At 38.9% G+C, this 13,486-nt stretch overlaps 1 protein-coding gene across 2 annotated transcripts in view; it reads right to left on the bottom strand.

The window, feature by feature from the left end:
* Positions 1-13,486, bottom strand: part of trim33 (tripartite motif containing 33) — a 146,629-nt gene that overhangs the window by 32,524 nt on the left and 100,619 nt on the right. For both annotated transcript variants that reach the window (XM_043716996.1, XM_043716995.1), the window contains exons 8-13: positions 10,763-10,880; positions 10,014-10,261; positions 9,269-9,448; positions 7,693-7,893; positions 5,799-5,946; positions 2,130-2,205 (exon numbers count right to left, since the gene is read on the bottom strand). In XM_043716996.1, coding sequence (XP_043572931.1) covers positions 2,130-2,205; positions 5,799-5,946; positions 7,693-7,893; positions 9,269-9,448; positions 10,014-10,261; positions 10,763-10,880 — 971 coding nt within the window. The remainder of the gene's footprint in view (positions 1-2,129; positions 2,206-5,798; positions 5,947-7,692; positions 7,894-9,268; positions 9,449-10,013; positions 10,262-10,762; positions 10,881-13,486) is intronic.

Below are 13,486 nucleotides of genomic sequence, written 5' to 3' on the forward strand. Positions count from 1 at the left end.
GAATGAGGGAGAGGGAGGAGAATGAGGGAAGGGAGGAGAATGAGGGAGAGGGAGAGGGAGAGAGGGAGAGAGTGAGAGGGAGAGAGGGAGAGAGGGAGAGAGGGAGAGAGGGAGAGAGATTGATTCAGGCCAAAGGTGCACACCAGTTTGAAATGGACATCGCACTAGTAGTTTTCTACAGCAAGAACAGGATACTGGACAGCGTGAAAAGAAACTTTATCCAGGCCTGACCTGGAAGTTGACTGTATGTGATGATTAAAACTGGGAACTCTGCTCATTCAAGGTTGAGCTATGAAACGCCAGCTGACATCACATAGTTCAGCACCTCCCAAATGTTGATCCTGGAAAATTTTAGATCTGCAGAATTTGCTGAGAGAAATGTTGGGTGATGGGGGTTTTCATAAGGGCAGTGCTTTAAGATTTTCAACATAACCATCTTATTTGAAATGGACAAGCTTTGTAAGATAATGAATCTTTGAAATAACATTTTTGAGGATGCTCAAAGTGGGAAAGTGATTTGGAGATGCCGGTGTTGGACTAGGGTGTACAAAGTTAAAAATCTCAACACCAGGTTATAGTCCAACAGGTTTAATTGGAAGCACACTAGCTTTCGGAGCGACGCTCTGAAAGCTAGTGTGCTTCCAATTAAACCTGTTGGACTATAACCTGGTATTGAGAGATTTTTAACAAAGTGGGAAAAGCTATGGTGTTTTTGCTAACTATGTAACTTTAAAAAGCTACACAGCTGTATCTTTGCAAACTGCTTATGAACCATGCTTTCCAAAAACAGCTGCCAGCTGCCTGATTTGTTCCCAAACTGCAACCATGTTCAGGAATGTCTCACTCATCCAGCTGCTTCATGCATCTGGCCATATGCAACCTCAATGTAGATCCTGCACTTTTTGATTGACACACTGTTTGATCACTTCCTTCGCTGGAAGCTTGCACGTTGGCACTATGTCCAACAAAACCAGTGTCAATACATCGTAGTGTTTATGCCTAAATGCAACATATTTCAGCACACCTCTGTCGAAGTAAAAAAAAAATTGAGTGAAAGTTCATCATCCCAATGTTAGAATTCCACCAAATGGCAGAAGTTGCACATCTTTGATATAGTGTAAGTACACCTATCACTGTTTAGTAGATTCCAGAATTTTGATTCAGCAATAAAAAACAACAAATTGCCATTTTCTCAGACAACTTTGGGATGGACCATTAATACAGCTGTCCACAACCAAAGTCCAAAATAAATATAAGTTGGTTGTAGGGTTTGCCATTTAACAGTTATCAAACTTTAAAAGGTACTTCTTTATTTCTAAAGTACTTTTATATTGCTTGGTGATCTTCAACTAAATACCGGATTGTTTGTATTTGCAATAGCAAAATATGAACTAACTGGAACAGCCACTTTACAGACAACCAAATGAAGTTGTATTTTAACAGTTGAAACTCCACTGATCATTATGCCTCTCGATGGCAAAGGAACTTAAATCAATCAACAAAATGTCTTAAAGTAGAAGTAGCATCTCAAATGGTGCTTGAATAACTATTTCCAAATGCTTTAACATTGGCTGGATTTTTGAAGTTACCAGAATATTCCCTTAATTTTATTAGTTCCACCACAAATTCAAGAAGGAAGTGGTAAACAAATTCAGGGCTTTGAAGTGGTGTTGATTCAATAATAGGAATCTTAGTCAGAACCAGAACTGCAGTAGTTAACACTGCTGCCATATTATAAGCAGTACTGCCTTTACAGTACAACTTTACGACGCAGTGTACACAGATCAACACTAAAACAGTATCACACTTGCAAGATTCTGCTTCTGGTTGAATAAATTTTAATCATTTGAACACAAGGACAACAGCATTTATTCCCTCAATATTAATCCAAAATAAACTTAAAGTTCCCAAAGAGATTCAATGCATTTTGGGTATCGTTTCATATGTTACCTTGGAGATGCCGAGATCTATACTACATTTTGTGCTAATCCCAAATAGCGCAAGATGATATGAATGATCAGACTAGACTTGCACTACAGTTTTCTTGTCAACATTCACTCAAAACTTCATTTAACAGAGGCTGGAAAACACCACCTGAAATGAGCATTGACAAGTTTTAAAGAACTTACCTGCCTCTGCTGCCAGTGCTAGAAGTACTCGAGGGCCTGACTGGAGTGTGGGAGTTAGCCATTGCTAAGGCTGCAACTGAGAAAAGATATTATTAGATGTTACTGTGAAGGTTTGACGATATATATTAAATGAATGAAACACAATGCCATTGCATGCACAGCCTGTAGGGAATCAGAATTCTATCATTACCAATGGTTTTATGATCACTTCACTGTTTTATTTCTAATGTGATTGATAAAGTGGCATTGGCAAAGTTGTTACGATTATGGCGATGACACACCATGCAGCTTAATGTGAACTTCAACTCCGTGAACCTTTTCTTCCTGGATTTGCCACTGCGTATAAGCCTTTTTGAGAGTTCTGCCACAAACTAAGGGACATTCCTTGAAGATAATTTCATAACTTTCAGAACATGCTCAAATTATTCTTTAAAATTTCAGTTATGACAAGTGTCTTTATAAAAATCACTGTTAAAGACTTATCAGTTATACGAGAGTTCAAGCAAAAATGTTTATACATCAGTGGCATTAATCTGAAACTGAGTTAAAAGTTATATACTGTTCTTGAACAAGATTTAATCTCAATATTCATAACCTAATGACTCGTGCAGTCCATTTCAGTTTCCAAAAATGTAGTGGCCTAAAGGATGATACACAACTCTTAACAGCTGACCCTTTCAACATCTGCAGTGTAACAGGTGTGCTGTTAAACACAGTGCTGGGTAGAATAACATTTGAATCAAAATAACCAACTGAATACAGATTTTGAATGTGTGTGAAAGGCAACACCATCCACTAGACAGTGGACCTTATAAGCATGGAACTCAAATGATCCATCTAGTCAAGCCAAATTCCTGATGACCAAGTTATCTTCACAACAATAATTTTTTCATAACCAAGTACGAGGAGTATTTGTTAATAATATCTCACCATCTCCTTGTGATAGATCCAAGCTATACAATGCAACAACCTGCATCTGCTTCAAATAGTAGCTATTGATTTCCAAGGAAAATTTGTCTGACCTAATCACAGAAAGATTGGAGCTAGCAACAGTAATGCTGCAATATGAACTTAATGCTCAGTTCAAGAATACAATTTGTGTGCAATGCAGTCTAGTTTACAGATGGTCATGAAAGAGTGTTACCAGTTAGGAATGCATGTCTAGTAGCTTCAACTTTAACCAAAATTTAGAGGCCTGATGATACATAGATATTATTTATGACCCTTTGAAAGAGAATCTGTTACGCAAATCCCAGGTAGTGTTTACACAGATACAATCAGTAACAGGTCATCCAAGGATATAAACAGTCTTCCACAGATTACCCAAGATTTTTAAGATGCTGTGCCGCTGCTGATGTTGGGCGTTCTTATCTCTTCTTCATCCTGTGTCTTACAGTAGAGATGTATCCTATCTTTTGGGAATAGACATCTAGGGATTGCATATTCCTCAGTAATGGTGAAGGAAACCCCACAATCAAATAATGAATTGATTTACTCATTTGACGTGCAACATTATGCTGCAGGAAAGGGCGACACAAGTAATTTCTCATTTCCCATTTCCCAATATACAGCCAAAGTTATGTTAACTGTAACTGTTATAAAGAGTGAAGCAAGTACTCTTCTGGGACTTATCATGAAGTGTGCTTTGTTGCATACTGTTAAGCAGTCAACTCACACTGCAAATACAAATAAGTCAATTAAATGTAATCCTAACCAAACCATTATCTCCCTAATGGGCTGCCTTATTTCTTTTCCTTTACAGGGAATGTGCAAAGTTCCATTTAAAGGTTCAATAAAACTAATCGGCATTATGTACCAAGACATAATTTTATAATTCCTGGCACACAGAAGAGCATACTGGAAATCTTCTGAATAGTCTTACAAAGAGGAATGTTTTGGATGTTAAGTGACCTTAAGCAGGCCTCATACAAATAGTGGTCATACAAGTTGTGTGTTTGGTCAACTTACTATAGCCAAGCCGCAGGACAGTCTGCTGAGAATTTAAGAGGTGGCACTTTCATGAAGGGCAGCAGTTACCGCTGAATGTTCTAATATGTCTCCATACACATAATTTTCATAACACTAGTTTAACTTGTGCAACTAGACTTAACTGTTGAGAAAGGGTTTAAATGAGGAGGACATGTGCAATTAATTACAGCCTTCTTTGCTGGCACCACTGGGCTCATAAACCAAAAACTCAGATTATACACTGGTAACATGGCAGTTGGCGTACTTCAAAAATTAAAGGGCTCTTGTGCCACAGTGGTAATGTTCCTACCTCTGGATCAAATGGTCTGAGTTCAAATCCCATCTGCTACAGAAATATGTAACGTGCCTGAACAGGTTCATTAAAAATAATTGAGAGGAAATCCCATCCTGGGCCAGTTACAGCATAGCTGGCTCCAGTGAACAAGAAAAACAGACGATTATCAGCAGAACCAGTTCTGGTGGGCAACTCTTGAAGACTGATATCTAATTGTTATGAAAGCAACGAAAATTCATTAGCAAAATTTTGCATGAACTTCTTCCATAAAAATCTTCCGCATCTAGAATTTGTATAACTGAATTTAGTTATAATACAGTAAAATTTTCAAGCAAGCCAATTGAATTTACAATGACACTACCTATTATTTCTCACTGTCCTTTAGAATTCAGGACAAAAATGAAACTATGTTTAACTGTGCAATATATTAGAATTAGAACCCCTACAGTGTGGAAACAGTCACATCAGACCCTCAGGACAGCAAACCACCTAGACCCATTCCCCTACCCTATTATCCTATATTTATTCCCCAACTAATGCAACTAACTGATACAGCCTTGAACGCTATGGGCAAATTAGCATAGCCAGTTCACCGAACCTGCACATCTTTGGATTGTGGGAGGAAATCAGAGCACCCAGAGGAAACTCTCACAGACACAGGGAGAATGTGCAAACTCCAGACAGTTGCCAGAGACTGGAATCGAACCTAGGTTCATGATGCTGTGAGGCAGTAGTGCTAACCACTGAGCCACCATGCCACTTCTCAATTTAAGCCACTGACATAAGTCTTATGCAAATACACCAGGAAAGTATTTATTCTACAGCACAAATTCACCCAGAATTAGAATTATACATCAGATGTCTGAATTAATGGCTCATTGGTTAGCACTGTGGCTCAGCGCCATGACTTATTGGGGCAAATGGTCTGTTTTCATACTGTAGGAATTCTATGATTCTAATGCAATCTTTCAACTTTTAACAGTATGCACTTAAGATTCAGTCAGCTCTTGCAAAACAAATATTACTCTAGAAATTACATTCTGGCATTCTGGATCTTACATCGCAGAATAATACACAAGAGGCAGGCATTTGTTCCACAGTTTTTGAATAGAACTTTCTAATTAGCCTTAGATGCCAAAAGGTTTGAAGGTTCTTTCAAGTATATATCTAATTTCCTTCTGAAAGGGACTACTGAATTTCATTCCATGACCTCCTCAGGCAATGCATTCAATTACATGAACAACTTTGTAATAACTTGATAAAAGTACAAAATCAGTGTTAGAAAAATACTTAATAGATTAATTACAAACAATGAAATTCACTGGCAAAATTTCTAAGAATCTTTACCAATTATTTAGTGTCAATACATTTGCATGGCTATTTCTAGATTATTGCATTTTGCTTACTTGCAGGTCCAGGGGATGGTGCTGAGGGTCCAGGGGATGGGTTTGAACCTGAAGAGGCTGGCGGTGGTAGTGATGGTGGGTGGTGGTGACTGTCTGAGATAAATCTGCTCAACAAGTTATCTAACGTACTCGATCCAGCATCATCCAGCTGCAGACAGTATTAATATTGAAGAAAATAAGCAAAGGATCAGGTTTTTTTTTAAAACTCAAATCAAGGTACACGTTGCTTTAAGTTATGTTACAGAATGGAGGAATGACTAGACCAAATTATGTAAAATAAAACAAAGATTTGTAGATGCTGGAGACCTGCAACTAAAACAGAAACTCAGCACATAAGACTGTAGTTACCAGGCTTGAAACATTAACTCTGCTTTCTCCCTTCAGATGCTGTTAGACCTGATCTTCTCCAGAAATTTTGTCTCAAAAACGGAAATTGCTAGAAAAACTCAGCACTTAGACGAGAGTCACCAGACTTGAAACATTAGCAGCCTTCTCCCCAAATATGCTGCCAGACTTTGATTTTCTCCAGCAATTCCTATTTTTGAGGCTAAAGAGTGCTTTCCCCCCACCCTCTCATTTTACAAATCCTGCTCTTCCTATAAGATTAGATTCCCTACAGTGTGGAAACAGGCCCTTCAGCCCAACAAGTCCACATCGACCCTCCAAACAGTAACCCACCCAGACCCATTTACCCCTGATTAATGCACCTGGGTTGTGGGAGGAAACCGGAGCACCTGGAGAAAATCCACGCAGACACGGGGAGAATGTGCAAACTCCATACAGACAGTCGCCCGAGCTTGGAATTGAACCCGGGTCTCAGGTGCTGAGAGGCAGCAGTGCTAACCACTGAGCCACCGTGCCACCATTAAACTTGACAGATTGCATCGCAATAATCAAGGAGCAGTGGATATTACTAACATTAAAATATTTACTATTAGAGTATAAACTTGGTAAGAATTAGCTTGGACCATCTGCATGGCACTTTCAGATCCATTAAAAAGTATAATGGAGTCAATGTTACTGACCCTCGCATAATTAAAAGAAGAAACAGGGATTCACGAGTAGATGCAACAAGGATGGCAGGGGTGAGAAAATGTATTTATAGGAAAGGTTTAAGGGTCTCTTCTCGAGTCAAGGTGGAGAAGTAATCTAACAGAAATATTTAAGCTAATGAAATCATTTGAGTTGGCATACATAAAGAACAGGTTCCAACTTGGAGTTGCCCAAAACAAGATGGCATAAAACACAAAATGAATAGTAATAGGTCTAAAAGGGAATGCAGGATAAATCCCTTTCTCCAAAGAATGGCACAAATGTGCAGCAAGGAAAATATCAGATTGATGGGTAGGATAGTCAGTGGAGAAAATTGGATAAATATCTGAGAAAAAGAAATTGAAGGTCACGATGGGGTCAGAGAAGATTATGTGGAGCATAAAATGGGAGCCAAATAGTCGGTTCCTGTATTGTACACTCTTGAACAGGCACTGCACAATTACTATGTAAATCATAGGTACTACTACCCCTCGCTAAGAAGCTACAGCTTTCAGCACATTCAGGGAAACATTTACTTAATGCGAATTGATTCTCAAATTAATCCAGAGAAACTGCTCCAGTCATGCAAATCATCTTGTTACAACGGTTAGTCAGAAACAACCTAGAAACAGGCATTTTAAATCTTGACTGTTCATATGGTGCTTCCAGCATCATGCTTTAACTCATTGAAATCAAATTTATTGTACATTACACTTCAACGGTGGCTATAGGAGGTGGAAGACAAAAATATTATTTGCATTTAATCAGTAAATCGACAAATGACAGAAGTTACTTACTATCTATAACATTTTACAAACTGAAAGAAAAGCAGTCTATTCAATGGAAACCTCATGATACTGACCTGAATGGGTGGGATATCTGGAAGTGGAGGGAGGTTCTCTGGATTAGTCACTGAAGGAATCAACTCAATTGCAGCAACTGTGGGACTGGTGGGCCCTCTGTTTGCACCAGCCAAGCTCGCAGTGGTAGGGCTGGTTGGATTTGGAATGCTGTTGTGCACGGAGGCTGCAGAAAATGGTCCTGTGTGTCCAGGGTTTGTATGCTATCAGAAGGTAAAACAGTTCATGCATTTTAATTTAATACTCAATAAAACAGTTAAAAAAAAAAACTCCTCCATCCATTCCAACAGGAATGTTTGCTTTTTAAACTTAGAAACAATTGGACTTTCTAGAATTACAAATTTTCATTTTTTTACTCAGTCGATATGGAACAAAAGAATAGGCTCTAAATGACAATTCTGGAAAGACAATGGAGAGAAAGGGATTAAAAGTTAGCAAAATTCTCGGTTGGAGATTTCATCCCATTGATGCCATAAGCAATATTTTAGGACAGAGGAAGTGAGAGGCGTAAGAAACCAGTAAGTGTGGGGGGATGGAAGCAGTCAGCAGAAAGATTGCAAGGGAGCTGCAGAAAAGACAAACACTAATAGTTCCAGGCTTCAGGAATTGAACTGATTGAATTTCAGTTGTTCAGTCCACCTGATTAATCATGTCAGGTTTGCCTCTTGTTGATTAATTTCCTTTTGTTTGGCAATCAGTTTGTTGTGCATTAAGAGTTGCAGCAAACCTTATTCAATTATATAGTTGTAGACATCTTGATGGTTAAATGTGACACTTAATAGACTGTTGCATAGGCATGCAATTAGAGGGAATGCTTGTTAGCCATGAGGGAGCAATATATATTTAATTCCGGGTACAAAACATGCATTCTTTCCCACCTGATGTAAATTTGTTCTCTGTTAAAAAAAATAAGCCGATGCCACCTGCCTTTGTATCAGTGAATCCAATATCTATGTACCCAGTAGAATACAATATATAGAAATGCAAGATTTTGATGGCTACTTTCATGATCTCGAGGTGACACAAGTGGCTTTGTAAGAAATGGCCACTTTGTAATTTAGAGAACACCATTCAGTCTGCATATTGCAAGCTACCACAAACTGCAATGGAATAACTGATTAGACCCTTTGCTTTGGGTTTGATTGAGGGTTAAATGTGGGATATAGAATTCTTCAACAAGTATTGAAAAAGCATGAAGAACCCAAAGATGGACCGCCTTCCATTCTGCATGGAAACACCAGCTCAAAGTATGTGGTCAAGTTTCAGGAATGGGGTTTGAGTCTATAACTTTGACTCAGGCAAGAACATTATTTGATTCAAAGGCCAACACAAATTCTTAAGGAATGAGATAAGCTGTTCTTCAGTTTCCAGACTTGCATGATTGCTGACTTGGCCATGATCTGAAATCTGTCAAAAATATGCAAGCTGCAAAGGTTGATTATAAAATTACAATGTTTTGCACTCAATATTATCACATTAGGAATTTTAATATAACAGGGTAGCTAAGATAGAAGGAATATACCCCAGTTACTTTTTATTAGAACTACCAATTGCAAATTTCTGAGGAAGACTGGTTACCTGCCGTGGCATTTGAGGCATCATTGGGTACTGATGTCCATTATGTCGAGACATTCCAGCCATACGGGCAGCATTTTGTGCCAGTCTCATCTGGTGGGCTTGATGTGCCTGGTGAGCCTGAAGTGCAGCACCATTCAAATTTCCTCTGGGCATGGCTTGCATGCTAATCAAACGTGGTGGCTAAGAAAACGTGAATTAAAATAATTAAAATACTTGGAAGTTAATTTCATAAATTTCCAATTTAGACTGTGTATGGGTACAAACTCCTTTGTCTTGAATGAGAAGCCGGGGGGGTTAGTCGTGGAGACAAACTGTGCCACACCTACAATTTCTGAATCACAATTATCCGCTTTCCAGCTATGTTGAACCTATGATCTTCACATTTTGCAGTGTTTCCACAACTTCTATAAGTTCTCTCAGTGGAATGCAATATAATGCCATAAGAGAGTCAATTATATTGATGAATTCATATTTTACATACTTTTAGGCCTCCCTTCTTGACACTTAAATGTTGAAACCTTCACTCAACCAATGCGAATAAAATTCTGCCTGTACAAAGTGTGCAACAATGGGACACCTAACCTATAATTATTATAGTATTATCAAATAATAACACTGTCATACAGGAAAAAGCAAATGCACAATATCTGTTTTTTGTTACATCTTTCTCATATTTATAAACAGCTATCCCTCCCTTATCAAGAGAAAAAAATGGACCAAGTTTTTATAATATGACATAATATACCTGCTGCTGGACCATCTGTGGCCCTGTTGTCCTGGGGTGCTGTCCTACTGGGTGGCTCATCCTCATTTGTTGCATCTGCTGTTGCTTCTGTGCAAACTGCTGCTGCATGTGCTGCAGACGCAACTGTGCAAGATTAATTTGACCCTGAGGTTTTCCCCCAGCTGGCCCCTGGCTTTGGGAACCATGCCCAATAACTACATTGGGAGTGTAACCTGGAGGGTTCGGCTTGTTTTCAATCACAAGGTTGCCTAGTTAGAAAATAAAAATCAAGTCTCCAAGTTAATTTTTACCTGCACTTAATTATGTACATTATTAAAAATGCCAATATAATATTTGCTCTTGGTGGTTCTAAAAGGTACCATAGTTTTTCTAACATATTTCAGTTTAGAGTACAAAGCTGTAAAACAACATTGATTCTGAAACTGTGGAAGAAAAGCCAAATTCAAGTCTGTACAGCAGGAAAAGCCATGTCAGGAAAGATTGGCTTGTTAAAACCATACCACACACAAATGAATTAAACATTTCAATGAACACGTGCTATTAAATAGCTTAGAGTTTTGATCACTGCAAGTTTACATACAGCACAGACTGAAGGATTAAAACAAAAAGTGTGGAGGCATTTAAATGGATGTATCGAGGGAAGCATGAAGAAAATCTGAAGGTGAAAGTAAGGAACAAGAAGAATAATCTTTACTAATCTCAAGATTAACACTACATTTACAAAATAATTCATCTTGGCAGTATCTTACCTAAATTTACCACATTTTTTGCCCAGAACGTAGGATCACAGTGAAAGCGCATTCCACCATTTGCAGCTGGAACTGGGTCACAACGTGCCCGGAGAATGTGTCGCAACTGAAAGGTAATCTGGAAAACAAATCATTGGTTAAACTGAACTGTTCAATCTTTCCAAGTAAATAATTGTCACTAATTTGTAAGTCCTCTGCTCAAAACTGCCATTTCGTAATTTTTAATGCTCACGTTTTGCTGGTGATAGTGAAGGTCAGGATAATTTATTTGGCTTACCTCAATTACTTTGCTTACCATTTATATCATACTTGACCAACTTAACTGCACATAGTTTGCTAATTCAAGTAAGTCTAAATAAGTTAAAAATAGATCTAACATGCAGATATTTAGGGTCTATATTATGATATTGTTATAAAGTTGAGAGATACAAAGTCGAAACAAGCTTGCGTAGAACGTTGTGATGATACTATGCCTTTAAGAGAGATGTGTACTGTCCTGTTTCTCTCGCAGAGAGGTGTTGTCACAGTGCGCAGAGGTGTTGCCTGCAGACAGACAGCTGGTAAACAGCTTTTGATTTCTCCCTGGGTTATTTTCCCCCCAATGAGACAAACAAATCATGAGTTGGCAGGATTTAGTTTTGCTTTCAGTTAGTCAAAGGTTTTCTGCCGGCTGCTGAACTAAAAGTTGGAGTTCCTGGTTGCTCAAGTGAAGTCTTAGAGAGCAAGGCTTCCTCTTAAAAATTAAAAGGGATGGCTGTTTCTTTCTTCTGGACTGGAGAGAATCAGCAACTGAGAACCTGAGGATGCCAACTATATTGGAAAAGTTGATGATCAGGGAGATTAAATAATACATTGTCTTGTCAAGTATTTCAATAGATTTAAAATTATGCCACTTTTTTGGTATTTTAGCTTGTTGTAAGAATAAAGTGTGTTTTGATTAAAGCCAAGTGGTGAACTAATCAAATTACATCCAGAATACAGCACTTGCCTTGAAATAAATATAAAAGTTGGCAGGGTGGTGAGAGATCTGTCTGGTTTACAACAGATGCCAAGACTATTAATTACATATTAGATGAAACAAATAATTGACTGTCAATGTCAGCTTTAAGAGAATGGAAATCAGCCAAAACATTCCAGAGACAATGCATTCGCCATTTCAAAAGGGGAGAGGTTTCTTATCCTGGGCAGTAGCTTTGATCAACAACCCATTGAGATAATCTAAACAAAGAGTCGAGGGAAAGGGGAAAGATTAAGAGTCAAATATTATTCCTTTCATCCTTTTCTATGAAAAGGAACTTTGTCAATAAATTTTATGTCGCTCGCAACAATCATCTTTGAGTTGGGGTAAGCGTTTCTGGCATGCTATTATTTGGGAAGCTTGACTTGTTCAATCCAAAAGATTGGGCCCAGTACGTGGAATGAATTAGTTATTTTTTTCAAGCAAACGATATTGAGACAGATGAAAAGAAATAAGTATTCTCCTGACAGCTCGTGGACCCACAGCTTTTCGGTTATTACGAGCCTAACTTTCCCTGAGGCGCCAGATTCTAAAATCTTTCAAGATTTGAAAGATTTAATTAGGAAGTATTAGGACCCCAAGCCACCTCTAATGCTGAGGCATTATTGCGTTTACTCGGCAATTCGAGAACCAGTGGAATCCGTATCCGGATTTTTGACTAAGCGAAGACAACTGGCAACTGGTGACTGTGGTTCAACTCTTAATGAGATACTGGGAGACCAGTTGATATGTAGGATTAATGGGTAACCATGCAAAAGCATCTACTAGTTGAAGCTCAGCAGGACTTCAAACAGGCACTACAACTGGATTTATCACTGGAAACTGTGGCTGTTTCAGTGACCACAAAACCAATCTTTAACAAAACATGTTCTGGACATGGTTACCTGTCAGGCATGGTCAATGCCCACTCAAAGCATAGAGTTCATTCATCAAATGCGGGAATGATGATGGAAATGGCATCAGGGATGTCAGTGCTAGTAGCCAGACTCCACAGGAAACAAAGTTTGGTGTAGGAACCATGGAAATGACCCTACATGGATAAGAGGCTTGGTTGACTCAAAGTCAGGACCAGTTACATATAAAGTTTGGATAAGAGTGACGGTTCTGAAGAATAAAATGGACTATATGAAAGCCACAAACTCTCAAAACATGCCCTGCTCATCAGAACAGCCAGAAAGGCTGTCGGAACCTGTCAACTGCCCCTTTCCCTTAAGCATTGAAGAGACCTCATGCTGAGACAGACTTGGTGGATCTCACCACATCAACATCTTTGCTGTTGGAACAGTGAACTTCTCCAAAGACGCAAGCCCCTGTACATTACACGCCACCTGTATGTGACGCACAGTCGGAGGAAGACCCAGTGCTAAAACGCCCCAGCAGGCACTACAAGCAAAAGGACCAATGTCTTTCAACTCAGAAGGGGAGGGATGTTTCTTGCAAGGTGGTCAGCCAGGTGGACCTCATAGAATGAGTTCCCCATGTGGGGCTGTTAATCTGATCCAATCAGGAAGCACTGGCTGACAGTTAATGAGTTTGAGGTTTTGATCATTCTGAGAGCTGGCTTTGAGGGAGCTGGACCAGTGTCAAAGACTTTCGACATGCAAATAAAGGATAAACTGGTGACAGGATACCGGCCTCTGTGGAGTTATTTCAGAGGGGTTTGGACAAAGTGCACAGGGAGAAATTGTTGCCATTTGTAAACAGTT

This window comes from Chiloscyllium plagiosum, chromosome 26 (genome assembly GCF_004010195.1).
Source record: "Chiloscyllium plagiosum isolate BGI_BamShark_2017 chromosome 26, ASM401019v2, whole genome shotgun sequence".
NCBI classification, from domain to species: domain Eukaryota; kingdom Metazoa; phylum Chordata; class Chondrichthyes; order Orectolobiformes; family Hemiscylliidae; genus Chiloscyllium; species Chiloscyllium plagiosum.